Consider the following 15,781-nt stretch of genomic DNA (forward strand, 5'->3'; position numbering starts at 1 on the left):
TCTCATGAAATTGTAAACTCTTAGAAAACTTTGTTTGAAATTAAAAAATCATTTTCAAACAAAGTAGCATTCAGCTCAAGGCACTTCTTCTTCAACATCCCTTCAGCAAGAGGAGAGTGATGGACTCGGGCGGAGATTGTCCTGCATGTATCAATAGCAGCCTAAGACAGCCCTTTCCAAGGCCATGTTGAGCTTGTGGTGAATGCGTGTGATTGAATCACTTTCAAGATCAATAGCAATAGCCTCTGACTTCGTCAGTGCAGCTTTTATATTTGAAGCTTGATCACTAGGGTGTTCAGAAAAGATTTTTTTTTTGAAAATACGAGCTCCCTGTAATTTTCCTATTTGACTTGATAAGATATGACCAATATTTAAACTTCAGGTCAATACCTGCTAATTTAAAATTGCCACCAGCGTTTTAAAGTTATCATGAATTATTAAAGTTTAATCTTATTCATGAATTTGGGATAATAATTCAGAACATTACTTCTTTTAATTGATTACAATTATGAATCTAAACATAAAAATTGCTACTAGAACACAATGAAAAAATTAATTGATTTAGACCATTATGCAAAATAAAAAATAAATGTTTGAGATTCAAGTAATTACTAGTTTATGAAATGAGTAACAAAATAAAGTTATAGAAAACTTTAATTTCCTTATTAATTGTATATAACTAATCAATTGGAAACAATGCTACAGATATTAAATTAAAATGTTTCTATATTAGATTCAAATTCACTAAAACACGATTAGACTTGGAAATGCGAGATAAAATTTACAAAAGAAAAATTATAATTAAATAAAAGCTGTATGAGTTGTAAAAATATGCATTTCCATTATAAAAGAAAATGTTAGTAACTGATTTTCCAATAAGTCCAACAGAGTTATATTCATGCATTTACATACATATTTATTAAAACTAGCAAAAAGCAACCCGTAGTACGGGTTATTGTCAGTCTATCAATTTATAGTGGCTGTTTTCCACAATTTAAAGTTGCGAAACTTTAACTAATACCCAATTTGAAAAACGCCTCAAATTTAAAAAAATTAAACCATCTGTAAAATTAAAATAAAAAGTATGCGGAGGTAAAATAATTTACCAATTATTTAACATTTTTGAGTAATTAACAACTGATATAAGTCATATCAGTGTAAGGCAGAAGCATTTTCCTCGACATTACTAAGTTCAAAACAATACGTTTTTAGTTACTGACTCAAAATAACAGCACTTCATAATGCTTTAAATTGACGAAAAAGTAAAGCGAAGTTATTAATTTTTTGGTATCCGCTCGATACATGTTTATTTAAAAAAAGAAATTGTCTTTAAAACGTTAAATGCATACAACTAAATAAATTTATTAAAAATAACTGCTCATTTGACCATTACTATATATGGCACTAATCTGACCATTTTTATATATGCCCTCTTTGTTTCAATTGTTTTTTGTAAAGGACATCCCTTCCCCGTTTTTGCCTTAATGGTGGTCAGGAGAATAGAGTTATTTTTATTAAGAGTAATCAAGTTTTTGATGGAGACCTTTTACCAGAATTATAAAATGTAAAACAATAATTTACACGTATAAGAATTTTTTATTTTTAATATATATAAGAATTTAACTTATATAGAACTTTTTCTTTCCTCAAAAATATTGCAAATGCAAACTAACCTAATTAATTAGTTAAACACCTTATAAAATTTAAGTATCTCGATATTTCACGAATGCACAAAACTATAATATTCACCCCCCGTTTAAAAAGATCCCCTAAGTTACGTACAACAAATTATTAGGCATAAAATAGAGAAAATTAAAACAAAATTGAACTAATTGCATATGTTTATGTCATTTTAACTGACAAAAATTTACAATAAAAGGTAATCAGGTTTTTTTTTTATAAATCGTATAAATGTGTCAATCGTAAATCTTAAAGAAAAAAAAACACCACATAAAAACTGAAAATCGATTTACCTACTTATAGTAACCTATTTTGACATGGCAGTTAATATAAACATTTATCGAAAATGTAACCCTAAAATCTGTTTCGAAGTGCAAAAGAATTAACAATACTAAAACGAAAAAAAAAAAAAAAAAAAAAATTCAAATTAAGATATAAACTGCATTTTTAGCATGTTGTCTTGGCTATTAGTAAATAAATAAAAGCAGCAAGTTCCAATAATGAAACTATCTATTATTCATTTTTAACAATAGACACCAACGTGAAGGTAAGCCAAACAGTCTATCAACACAAAACATCACAACAATAACACATAACAATAGAATATTTACACCCTTGATCCTAAAATCCAGCGAAAATAACTAACCAAATTAAAATATGAAAGACAAAAACCAATTTAAAGTTAACTATGTATTTATCTTTTTACTAAACATATAACTGCATAAAAGTATTTTTGTTTTTATATTCAACATTAAAACACCCTAGTTTTAAAGATCAAGGTTGCATTCTCTCACATACACATTACGCTAAACATTAACAGACATTAATGTGTTTCCAAAATAATTAAAAAAGGCTAGACAACACAACCTAGCTCTAAAGCAGTAACACCGCCTGACACTAAATGCTGCCAAGTCACACCTCTGCTATAAGTACACCCCTTGGCTGGCAAGGTTATAAATCTTGCTCAATATAATGCCAACTTACACCACTTTGAAAATATGGAAACAGCATAATTTAAACATATACACAGCTATAATATAATATGTTTATATGTGTTATATAAAACAAATATGGTTTCATATAACACATATAAACATATTATAACATATAAACATATTAAATGACAGGTATATTTATCAAAAACTATGAAAAAAAAAAATAAAGTAATAAAAAAAATATAACATTATTTGTGCAACACTTTTCACCTACCATACCTTGAATGAGATGTTTATCGAATTTGAAAAACAAACTATTAAATGCCTTAGTTCTTGAACATGCAACATATAGTTGACCATGAGAGAAACTCGGTTTTTTGAGATATACCCCAACTCTATCAAATGTTTGACCTTGACTTTTATTAATTGTCATTGAATAAGCCAATCTGATAGGAAACTGACGATGTTTCAGAACAAAATGTAAACTAGAATCTGATGGAGCCAACTGAATTCGAGGAACAAAAACCCATTTATCACCATTTTGATCAGCATCTCCAAAAATCTTTTCAACAATTGATTCATTTTCTCTTATAATGCACTGATTTGGTATTTCAATGCATCCTTTAAAAGGACCTCCTCTTTGACAGGTATTGTTCCATTCCCAAGTTTTAGTAGCCATTGGGAAAATTCACCTTCCCCATCTTGTACTCTCATATTTTCAGGTAATGCAAACTTCTGCACCCATTGCCAATGCAAAGAACATTTTACACACAATTCTACTATTTCAGCTGGTTGTGTTTATACACAATTCTACTATTTCAGTTGTTGAACATTTTCATCCAAATTTTCTAGATTTGAGCAGATTATAATCAGCCAGCATTTTACCACATTGATTAAAAATCTTTTCAATTTGGTGAACAGTAGCTTGTTCAGCTATTAGAAGTGGGATTGAGCGGTGAATAAAATCCTCCATCATAAAAGCTTTGTATGTATTCCAGAGATCTAAAGGATTGTCAGATTCACAAAAGGTCAAAATAATTGAAAACAACTGTCTAATTTTGTAATTATAGCGTTACTTGTGAATAATTGTGTGCGTAAAAGATGTCATTATAGCGTTACTTGTGAATAGTTATGTGCGTAAAGGATATGTCATTATAGCGTTACTTGTAAATAATTGTATGTGTGAAAAGATGTGTGAATGCCTTATAGCATTACTTGTAAATAATTGTATTTGTGAAAAGATATGTGTGAATGCCTAGGGAATGCCTACTTGTAAATAATTGTATGTGTGAAAAGATATGTGTGAATACCTAGGGAATTAACTTGTATATAAATTGTGTTGAATTTTACAAAGATACATCGGCGTTTACGCACAACTAAAAAACGATCTTTTTTATGCGAAACTACAAGCTATTTCGGCGAAATGGCGACTAAACTTGATTTAAAGTTAATTCCAGAGTTTAGTGGAAACGATCAACAGTCAGTTGCGGAATGGCTGGAAAAGGTTGAATTGGTATGTAAAGTAATTGGTGTAACCGATCTGGCACGTGTGGTTCCTCTCCGTCTCACTGATGGTGCATTCGTAGTGTATCAACAGTTAACAGAGACTGATAAAGAAAATTTTAAGAGAATAAAGAAGGCTTTGCTTGAAGCTTTTGCCGTTGATGGATTCACAGCCTACGAGCAGTTTGTCACGAGAAAGCTGAAACATGGAGAAGCAGTTGATGTTTATTTGGCAGAACTACGAAGATTGTCTACCCTAATTGGTGGGCTACCAGACAAAGCGATCGCGTGTGCCTTTGTTGCTGGGCTCCCCGAGGAAGTTCGACGAATGCTGAGATCGAGTTCTCGTATGGACGATCTTACAACTGTTCAAATACTTGCGCGAGCAAGGACTCTGATGATCGAGGAACGGAACAACGGGATGGTGGAAAAATTTGCTGTAGCTGCAATGAAAAGTAGTGATCCGAGGTTGCTAGAAGATAAAACACAATCAGTGTGCTATGAATGCAAACTTCCCAATCACTTTGCGAGAGATTGTCATTTAAGAAGACATAATTATCGAAACAAGTCAAGTAGAAGACGGGAGTCAAGCGATGTGCTGTGTTACTCGTGTCAAGAGTATGGACACATATCAAGAATGTGTCCAAAAAACGGAGTGAGGGAGAAGACGTCTGCGCCAGTTCTCTCCCTAAACAATCAATAATGGCGTTACCTACCATGCTCTTGGATATTAATGGTGTATTTCAGGATGTGCTAATTGACTCAGGGTGTACCTGCTGCATCATTTATAAAAAATGGGTTTTTGTTTCATAATGGGTATGAATGGAATAGTGGCACTTGGTGGAGTATCGATTTCTGCAACGCGGGATGTTTGTTTTATGAAAAAAGAAGCATGTTTACTTGGTTTAAAAAGCGATTTGTCAATAGATGTTCATGATATGAATATAACGGCTCAGGATTTCACAGCTTCATTTGAAAAGAAAAATAGAGAATGGATAATTGCGTGGAAATGGAATACCAAACCTGAAAATCTGGTGAATAGAATTGCTGAATATACCATCCCCATCGGCATAAAACACGATTACGAAAAAGAAATTGAAGGGTGGATAGAGAAAAAATGGCTGCAAAAGTACGAAGCGAAAAAACACGGTCCAGTAAAAGGTTTGGTTCCACTTATGGCAGTGGTGCAGCAAAACAAAGGAAAAGTGCGACCAGTGTTAGACTTCAGGGAGCTGAACACGTTTATTGAACCATTTACGGCGAACACGGATGCATGTGCTGACAAACTTCGAGACTGGAGACGGCTTGGAGAAAATATTTCAATTATTGATTTATCATCGGCCTACATGCAACTCAAAATCAGCGAGGAACTCTGGGCTTACCAAACTGTTGTGTTCCGTGGACAGAGGTTTTGTTTAACACGTTTGGGATTTGGTCTGAACGTTGCGCCCGTCATAATGAAAGCAGTTTTGGACAAAGTTCTATCGCAAGACGAAAAGATCTGGAAGGGAACATCATCATACATTGATGATATTCTTGTAAATGAAGACATCGTATCAGTTCGCAGTGTACTTGATCATTTGGATATGTATGGATTACATTGTAAGCCGGCGGTTCGTGTGTCCGAAGGGGCGAGAGTTCTAGGATTACAAGTTGGAATTGAAAATAAGAAGTTATTTTGGAAGAGAGACAACGATTTTGGTGAAATTCCAAGTTCTCTAACGAGGCGAAAAATCTTCTCTTTATGTGGAAAAATGACAGGGAATCTTCCAGTTTGTGGTTGGTTGCGTGTAGCTTCGTCATTTGTTAAAAGGACGGCAAACGCCCTAACGAAAACATGGGATGAGAAGATACAATGCGATTTTGTTGAAAAAATGGTGAACGATATGGTAAAAAGAACACGTAACGACGATCCTGCCAAAGGAGTTTGGAATGTTTATGGCAACGAGGCAACAGTGTGGGTGGATGCTAGTTCACTAGCGCTAGGTGTGAGTATCGAAGTTGATGGCAATATAATCGAAGACGCTTGTTGGTTAAGAAAAGATGATACAACACATATAAACATGTCTGAACTCGATGCAGTAATCAAAGGACTAAACATGGGTCTCAATTGGAAGATGAATGTCTTGCATATTTGCACTGATTCGAAAGCAGTATTACATTGGGTCACCGATGCACTGACTGGAAAATCTAGATTGAAGACAAAGGCTTCAAACGAAATGCTGATTAGAAGACGGCTTCAGACCATTACGAATATTGTGGAGGAATACAAACTCAGAGTGGATATTAAACTAGTGCCCTCGGAGTCTAACTTAGCCGATGTACTTACTCGAGTGCCTGGAAGTTGGTTGAAAATGATCGATAAGCCCACTGAACTTGCTGCAGGTGGAACGATTAGTGCTTCTCTATCTCCCAAAGAAATAAACCATGTTCATAAGTCCACGGGACATTATGGTGTAAAGAGAACATTGTATTTTGTTCGTAGAATTGACCCATCAGTAAGCAGGGAAGAAGTCAGGCAAGTGGTTGAAAAATGTGTAACCTGTCAATCAATTGATCCAAGTCCGATAAAGTGGCCGAAAGGGAAGATCGAAGTAAAAGGGACGTGGCAACGGCTTGGTATGGATATAACTCATTATGAGGGGCAACATTTTCTTACCCTGATTGACTGTGGGCCTTCACGATATGCAATATGGCGCCATCTTAAAGACCAAACTAGTGCATGTGTCATTCAGGAATTGAACGAAATCTTTCTTGAACGAGGCGGTCCAAACGAAATTCTGACGGATAATGATACAGCATTTCGAAGCACATTATTTTCGCAATTTATGAACAAATGGAACGTTAAACTTCGCTTCAGGTGCGCTTACGTTCCTTCAGGGAACGGAATTGCAGAACGGTGCCATCGAACAGTGAAAAGAACGGCGAAGAGAGTTCCGTAGAGCATACCCGAGGCAGTTTATTGGTATAACGTCAGCCCAAAAGACTGTTGTAAGTCATCTACAGCACCCGCAAATAAATTATACCATTACGAAATTAGAGTTAGAGGAATTGACGACGATAAAAACGCATATGAACCTCATGAGAAGATCACCAACAAGTTTAAACTCGGCGATGAAGTATGGGTAAAGCCCCCGGACAACCGATGTGACTCTCAATACAAAATTGGGAGAATTACAGGAATTATTTCGGAGCAAACGGTAGAAGTGGACAAAGTATCCCGGCACATACGCGACCTAAGACCCGTCAGAGTTGATAACAAGTCGAATGAGGATCTAGAAGATGATGAAGAACTGTGCGTTGTGTTACCTGAAGACGAGACAAACCAGACGCCAATGTTGCGAAGAAGCACCCGAAAAAGGATGGCACCTGAGCGATATAGTCCGTGAGGTGAAGTGGTCGTTATGACCAAGGGGGAGTGTAATTATAGCGTTACTTGTGAATAATTGTGTGCGTAAAAGATGTCATTATAGCGTTACTTGTGAATAGTTATGTGCGTAAAGGATATGTCATTATAGCGTTACTTGTAAATAATTGTATGTGTGAAAAGATGTGTGAATGCCTTATAGCATTACTTGTAAATAATTGTATTTGTGAAAAGATATGTGTGAATGCCTAGGGAATGCCTACTTGTAAATAATTGTATGTGTGAAAAGATATGTGTGAATACCTAGGGAATTAACTTGTATATAAATTGTGTTGAATTTTACAAAGATACATCGGCGTTTACGCACAACTAAAAAACGATCTTTTTTATGCGAAACTACAAATTTGCTTTGGCATACGTGTTAAAAACGCCTCAGAAAGAGTATTCTGCCATTCTGTGTCATCTTACAACAAACCTTTCAAAACACATTCTTCACAAAGCACGAAAATTCACGCAACTTAAATCCTTTCTATTTTGTCTAATTGAAATTTAAATCCTTTCTACTTTACCAAATAAAAATGTATATATAACTATTTTATATACTTACTTCAATTACAAGATGATCTTAACGATGATTATTTATCTTAATATAATTCTTTATGTATTATATCTAAACTAATAATTAAATTCCAAATCTAAACTAATAATTTAAGTCCAAAAGGAAAAAAGTTTCAACACGCTTAAGAGATCCTTCTCCAATGGCCGCGTGCAACGGAAAATCGCGCTCTTTCAAAGCCTAGTAACTAATGACAAAACGACGTTAAACATTAAACGTTAAACATGAATCATTTCTGTAGGAATTTTATATAGAAGAGTTCTACTTTTTCATCAACATTGATGCTTTATCAAACTTTGGTAAGTTTCTTCTATGCTGTTCCACTACTTGAAAAACGCACTGCTTTTGATTTCATCCCGTCTTAGACTTTGATTAAAGTCAGTAACTAGTTTAACTGACCTTTCCGCTAAATTGTTGACAACTTTTAGGTCCTTTAATATCCCAGATATTTAGTCAAATTCATAATTTTTTTGAACATTCATCGGGGTATAGTGAAAGCCACTTAGTATTGACTTTCAAAAGATCAAAAAGAAGCCTGGAATTTTTTCCAATTAAAGAGCTCACTTTCACGTTTTGATTCATCTGTGGCATTAGGGTTCAACTTCTTCACTTAGGTACCATAGGTTTCTTGTTTGAGCTATCAAAGCTGCTTCTGCTACTCCTGGGTCAATTTTTTTAAACATTTGCATGTTCTTCCAAAACTGTAGGTCGTTGATAGGAGCATCTATGGCGTTCGAAGATGTCAACCAAACTTTTACATAGAATAAGCTTGTAAATAGGCAAAAGCGATGCAGTTTCTTAATCATATTTTTATCATAACCTAAGTACTCACTAAATGCATACATTTTAGCTGCATATAGAATGTTTGCCATCCATCTAGCGTAATGGAAAGCTCCTGGTTTAAACCATTGTTCTCCCTTTTTCACATATTTCTCACCAAGGAGTAACAACGTGACATAAATGCATTCCCTATAATCATCTCTTATAAATGCATGTTCTTGGAGGAACAGTTTAAGAAAATTAATCATATCTTTTTTCGCGGATTTCAACAAACGTTCATTTACGTCCAGCAATTTAAAATTGTCATTCTTTTGAGGGAATGTGTCCCAAGAGTTCTTTAATTTTAGAAATTCTATATTGGTCGGGCCTGTCGTTGGGCCAAACAGGTGTTTCCATACGGACGACAAAATAATCTCAAAGATATGGTGGCTACATGGTAAATAAAACAGCACATCCCCATTAGTAGTAATAATTGTTTGGCTCAGAGCATCAATAGAATTTCCTAACAACCAAATATTTTTGTGACTGTTGTCTTCTTCTCGATATTGTTGATTCAGCTATGTCTAAAGCAATCACCAATTATATACTAACAATATAGTTAAGGTATATATATGTTTTATTCATTTATATTATAATATTTATATTATACATATAAATTGTATTCATATTAGGTAGTTGTTTAAACTATATTAAGATAAAACTAAACCCATCCAAAGGAAACAAACGTAACATTAAACCCATTTTTGGATTCAACAACGTAAAAGTATTTGCTAACAAAAGGCTGCCAACTATAATTTAAAAGGATACAACAAAAACCTGAACAATGTAACAAAACACCCTCACTTAACAACAGTCAACTTGTCAATTGAGTGTAGCACGAGGAAATTGAGTTAAGATGTCAATTCATGTTATAACACGATTTTGCCACTTACAATCCTGTTAATTACTATACAATTCACTAACAATATAATATATATATATATTCAACTTACCATTAATTCTGTTGATATATATGTTTGTTTAGTGTTTACCAACTTAAAATGTATGGTATAAAAAATTACATTAAATATAGGCATTTATATGGTAAAAAACCATAAAAATACATAAACTCTATTAATTCTAGCGCACAGTGGCAACCTTAAACGTTAATTCAGGCTTAAAAAAAACTTAACAATATGTTCATATAAGCAATAGACATGGGAAAATTGCCAGGGAGCAGAAAAAATCGAAAAAAAAATTTTCTCCATTGAATTACGGAACGCCCAATTGATCATACACAACAAACCGCTTCTTGAACATATTCATTGACTCAAAACTTTTAACCAAGTTATCGAACTAAGTAGCAATGTTCCGACCAGTGTGCTTACCTGGGAATGGAACAACTCAAACAGTTAGCTTTCATAGAACAAACTCTTTGGTGATGTAATGAAGAGTCACCGCCATGAATGGGTTGTTGTTGCGTGAAGTCCAGATGTCAGTGCTGATTGCAACTCGGTCGCAATGAGAAAGCTCCTTGTCAAACATGCTCTTCATTGCCATCTGCAGATTCCTATAGAGGAGTGGTAACTTGAAGCGAGCCATGCAGGCACCACTTTTAACCTTAAACCTCGAGTAAAAGTGAGCAAGCAGTCTTTGGAACGGGATAGAGTCACACATGGAGAAAGGCTGATTGTCAGTTGCAAGGTTAATCATGAGCTCCATGTCACCACAAAGTTGAGTGGTGCTCTGTGTTGGATAGCACAGATTCTTTCTGGCTCTTAAAACCCTTTTTCTTTTCCTGTGAACTAAAAAAAATCGTATACATATGTTAACACTGAATTAACTTCAAGTTTCGTTGTTTGCATCAATAAAAAATCATACATCGCATCGTAAGATCCATTAACTAAGCTACCAGTACCAACTGTTTCCAATTTATCTTCTGCCTCTTCAACTTTGCCCTCCTTAGCAGCTTCTGCCTCATATTGTATCTTTTGATTGTGACACATTTTGATGTACTCATTTTTATGGTTGGATCGCAGGTGACCACTCAGGGTCGATGTTGACGCAGAATTCATTTTTAGGTCCTTCTTGCAGATATTGCACACACCATAGGCCTTATCTCCTCTGTATTCCTTCAGAAAGTACTCCCAAACCAGCAAGCGATGGGTTTTTAGCGTAATTGTTTGATGTTTTACAATGTTTAAATCTTGTTAAATAACATACATAAAGTTATAAGGTTTTCAAATTCATTACAAATATTGTAAACAAGTTTATACGATTTTCATAACCGCAAAGTTTTGATTTACAACATTTTGCGGCTCTCAACATCGTTTTAAGTTTTAACAACTTTTAAAGGTTTTCAAAGTCATTTAAGTTTAAAGTGACGACTTATTACTGCTTATAACATCGTTTTAATTAAGTCTCAACAACATTTAAAGGTTTTCAAGGTCGATCAAGGTAGTTACAACTTTTTACTGCTTTCATAACCGTTTAATTAAATGTTTTTCGAAGTTTAACGGATTTTGACATCGTTTAGTTGACTTTTTTTCGAAGTTTAACGGGTTTCAACTTCGCTTAATTTAAGAAACTTCCCTTAACTGACGGCTTTCAAAGTCGAACAAAAAGTATACGATTTTGAAAACCGTAACTGGATTGCTTTATCTTTATTCGAGACGAGACGATCTAAGGGCTTAGTCCCAATTAGCGATAAAAATGGAGACAATTTTCAACTTTCAGTAAAAATCCGGAACGATAGCGAGACGAGATGTCCCGGACAAAATAGGAGCTTTACAATTTCCCGGAATTTACTTATTTTAACGGCTCATAACGAGACATTACTAGAAATACTAATTAATCCTTAATGTGAAATTTAAATAATTAATTTGCACAATTACCATCTTGCAAAATTACCATCATTTATTTCAGCTGCTATTATTGATACTTTTATATCATCTATATAAACACAGCTTAACAATAGTAATGGTAGCAGCTAAAATCAGAGAAAACAAAAACTTTTAGGACAGTATTTAACTTTTTCAACTAAAATATGGTGCAAGAATGCGATAAATATGTGTCCAAAGGCTTAGTTTCTGATCATTTAATATTTTTTATCGCTGAGGTCAGTATCCACTTTTAATGGAAGAGTTTGCTTTACACTCATATTTAAGGGAAAGGTTTTATTCAAAGCGTCTTTAACTTTTTTGATCAATAAAACATTTGACTCTTTTTAAAAAATGTACCTCCAGCAGAGACTAAAATACAGCATGATGTTCAACACCTAGTTCTTTTATTTTTTCTCTTTTGCTTTGCTCTTCAAGGACCATCCATTGCTTATTGGGTTTTCCAGATCCAAAATGGCTACTTTCATTGGTCTTCAAGACTTTCTTGAAGCCGTTGGTATTCTTTTTCTATAAAAGAATCATAATTTCTACCACATTGTTTTAGTTTTTTCTTCACTTTTAAAAAAAATGTATCTAAAGTAGCCTTTGAATATGTTCTCTTTGCTAATTTCTTCAGTTTTATATAATTTTGTTAAGTAAATCCTTCCATAATCAGAATTTATCCATTTCTAATTCACGTGTATTTGGGATAAGACCTAACCTTTTTGTTGTTGTTGTTTTTAAAATCATTAATATATATCAGAAACTTTTTTGTGTACTTAATATCACTTTTCACTTTACACTGTTTAACATTTTGTGTTATTATTTCTTTGACAATTATCGCATTAAGTTTCCTATAATGTTTAAGTAAATAATTTTACATATATGCCACAGGAAATACTGAACTTGTTAAGTAATGCTATTTCAAATATCTATTACTTCTTGAATAATAAATCAAAAATGAATAAAAAAAAGCATTTTAACAAATTTGTAAGTAGCCTATGATGACAAAAAATGTTACTTGAAACCATATTTGAAATGTTAAACCAAGTCATACAAGTGAAAAACTCAAATTCAAGAAATACAAATGTCAATGAGTCCATAAAAGCCTTGTTTTCTCCCATTTTCATTTGTTTTGATGTAACAAATTACTATTAGGAAATGGCGGAAAACAAGGTTTTTATGGATTCATTGACATTTGTATTTCTTCAATAACTCCCTATACCCCAGGTGACCGTAGCAATCCCTTTAAATTCTAAAGACAAAAGTGTCAATTAACTGGAAAAAAAGTATATCTCCTTAGAACTCGTTAGAAAATTTTTTTTAGCTGGTCTTTTAAACAAAAAGTTATGTATGTATTCTATAGTATTTTAGAAAACTCTTGTAATTTGAACAAAAAAAGAGAAATTTTTTTATTCAATATATTTAAAATTTTTAAAGTTAAAAGATTATCTTAAAAGTAAATATAGACTTTAAGGTGGAAAACCCCTGAAAAATTTTTTTTGAGTAAATATCAATATTTTACAAATTTATTTTCATATACATAAAGTAAATAACAAAATTAAATGAAAAAAACAAAAAAAAATTTTTTTGGGTAAAATGGTAGCTGTAGCAGGTGCCAAAAACACCAAAATATTGAAAGACCCCGGCCAATGTATCTAAAGATGTACACAATTTTAACAAAATCTTTTTTGCATACTTGTTCTAACAAGGTAGTTCTGTGATATGAACGAAGCAGATTTTTCATAATAATTTTTAATAGGCTAATATATTTGACCGAAGTACATGTAAAAAATTTGACCAAATTTTATGACTTTGTTGACCTTTTTAAGGACTGGATTCAATTTTAAAAAAAATCTGTCGCGTTTAAATCACAGAAGACAATCAAACAAATCCATACTTAAAATTTTAGCTTAACACCACTTTTAGTTATTTAGATATGCTGGCCGGCGTCTTAAAAACTCTTCATCTGAGAAAAACAGCTTTTAAAAATGCTAACATAAAAAATTTCAAAATAGTGTAAATAAATATGCAAATCTGTGTATAATAAAAAAAGTTAAATCTTAAAATGCACCAGTTTGATATAGGTTTTGCTCTTTTTCAAGAGATTTGTCATATCGACTCTTCTTTTTTCCACGAATTTCTTGTCTACGTTTCTTTGCTCGTTCTTTGTTTTTATATATGGCTAAGTATAATCGCTTTTGATTAATTTTCCAACATCCTTCTAACAAATACTTTCCAGGTCTTAAATTCATTTTTTCTAAAACTAAAATACTAGCTTGTCTACCAATGTTAAAACAGGCAACTGCATCAAAAGTACAACAGCAATAACATTGGGCACATGGTCTGGAAAAGAATTTAAAATAAGATTACTCTTCAAGTCTTTTAATTCTTGAGCAGCATCCATCATAGTGTCTTCAGCTACAGATTTTACTGCATTAGTTAGTTTTATAACAATTTTATTATAATTATTAGCAGTCATTGGTTTAGGCATGTCCATTAATGAGACAAATCTTGAGAATCCAGAATACCCTTGACCACATGATCTCATAGCATATACAGCCCTGGTGTTAATATCAAAACTTTTTTGTATATTCAATGTTGAGGTATAATATTTTCTTGAATAATCACATACACAGCAGTTAACATAAAGACAAGATGCTAGACCTTTTCTTTTGTATTCATTTTCAGAGCGAAACAACTTAGATGACATACATTCTGGACATATAAGGGTAGAAACTACAGAATTTATTATTTCTAAATCTATAAAACGGTATCCAGTAATTATATTACTAGATAACTTTGGTCTTGATGACAAAGTTTTTTTTATTTTTCTAGCAGAAGCACATACTTCATCAGAATTAATAAAGTTAAAATTAACTGGTTTCTCCATATTTACATTTACATCTTCAACACTTGTTGTTACATTTATGTTCATATCTACAATATTCGATTCCATATTTACATCCATATCAACATTATTTATAACTAAGTTCTTTTTTACATTAAATATTTTTTTCCTTTTATAATTTTTAGCTCTTTGTTTAACTCTGCAAGCCTTAGCCATTGTAGAAGATTTATGATACATTTATGAGCTTTCCAGTAACTGTTTTTATACTCAAGTTGTTTTGAACAATGGAAATTACAATTTCCTTGATAAGATACATTTTTCATATAAACAAATAGGATTTTGGACTATTTTTTAGTAAAGGCAAAAAATAGTGCCGTTGTTATGGCGGTTGTTAAGGAAGCTTAAAATACTGGGGTTCAATAAAATCTTTTTTTATGAAGATCTATTGCGAATTTTCAAAAATGGTTTTCAGATGGTGAATCTCTGATAAATTTTGCACAAAACAAGAAAATAATATTTTTTTTCAAAAATTTCATATTTCTGAGGGGTTTTCCACCTTAATTTAGGTTAATCCATTTTTACTAAATAAAAATCTCTCATTTTTCAGATTTCTTTGAAAATATTATTAAAATTTTTTATCTTCTTTAAACCATAAAATATAAAGTATTAGTTTTATGAAAAAACTTTTTTTACTTTTTAAGTAAATAATCATTGTAATTTAATATAATTAAAAAATGAGCACTATATTTTCAAAAAAGTTGTGAGGGGTTTATTGCTATTTTTTGTTGTTTTGAGTACGTCACTGTACGTTATTTCTGGCTGGCAAAGTAAACTTGGTTAGCAAAAAATTTTTTTCACTGCGGAAGCACAATTAAGATAATAACTATATATTTTTCATTGATCTGTCTCGTAACGTTTGATAATATCCGGGACACAATTTCTCGTCTTGCTACGCTTGACTCGGTTCATTTCGAGAAAACGATTCCGAGACGCAGACGCTTGATCGACTCTACTACTTTCTAGCTTTTCCCACATCATCGTTGAAAAGATGAAGTACTCTGTTCTTCTCCACAATATCCAATGCTAATTGTCTAAGGTCTTTTTTATTAATTCTAAACAAATTATTCGAGAATTTAAGATGTTTGACAAAATCTCTCTCAGCTTAAGGAGGTAAATTACTGCACCAAAAAA

The 15,781-nt window shown here is 32.7% G+C and overlaps 3 protein-coding genes across 3 annotated transcripts; 1 reads left to right on the plus strand and 2 right to left on the minus strand.

The window, feature by feature from the left end:
- Nucleotides 1–4,930: 4,930 nt before the first annotated feature.
- LOC149889504 (uncharacterized) lies at nt 4,931–7,507 on the plus strand. The gene is made up of 2 exons (XM_090085129.1): nt 4,931–6,978; nt 7,159–7,507. The coding sequence occupies exons 1-2, from the start codon at nt 4,931–4,933 to the stop codon at nt 7,505–7,507; spliced, it is 2,397 nt and encodes a 798-aa protein (XP_089941255.1).
- A 2,772-nt stretch (nt 7,508–10,279) lies between these two features.
- LOC149889505 (uncharacterized) lies at nt 10,280–10,935 on the minus strand. Its single transcript, XM_090085130.1, has 2 exons — nt 10,779–10,935; nt 10,280–10,665 (listed from the first exon to the last, which is right to left on the minus strand). Exons 1-2 carry the CDS (start codon nt 10,933–10,935, stop codon nt 10,280–10,282), a joined length of 543 nt encoding a protein of 180 aa, XP_089941256.1.
- A 2,383-nt stretch (nt 10,936–13,318) lies between these two features.
- LOC149889506 (uncharacterized) lies at nt 13,319–15,235 on the minus strand. Its single transcript, XM_090085886.1, has one exon. It carries the CDS (start codon nt 14,825–14,827, stop codon nt 14,006–14,008), a length of 822 nt encoding a protein of 273 aa, XP_089942012.1. The 5' UTR covers nt 14,828–15,235; the 3' UTR covers nt 13,319–14,005.
- Between the last annotated feature and the right edge of the window lie 546 nt (nt 15,236–15,781).

This window comes from Hydra viridissima, unplaced genomic scaffold (genome assembly GCF_058129835.1).
Source record: "Hydra viridissima isolate aposymbiotic clone 2 unplaced genomic scaffold, HvirCarnegie_v1 scaffold_4, whole genome shotgun sequence".
NCBI classification, from domain to species: domain Eukaryota; kingdom Metazoa; phylum Cnidaria; class Hydrozoa; order Anthoathecata; family Hydridae; genus Hydra; species Hydra viridissima.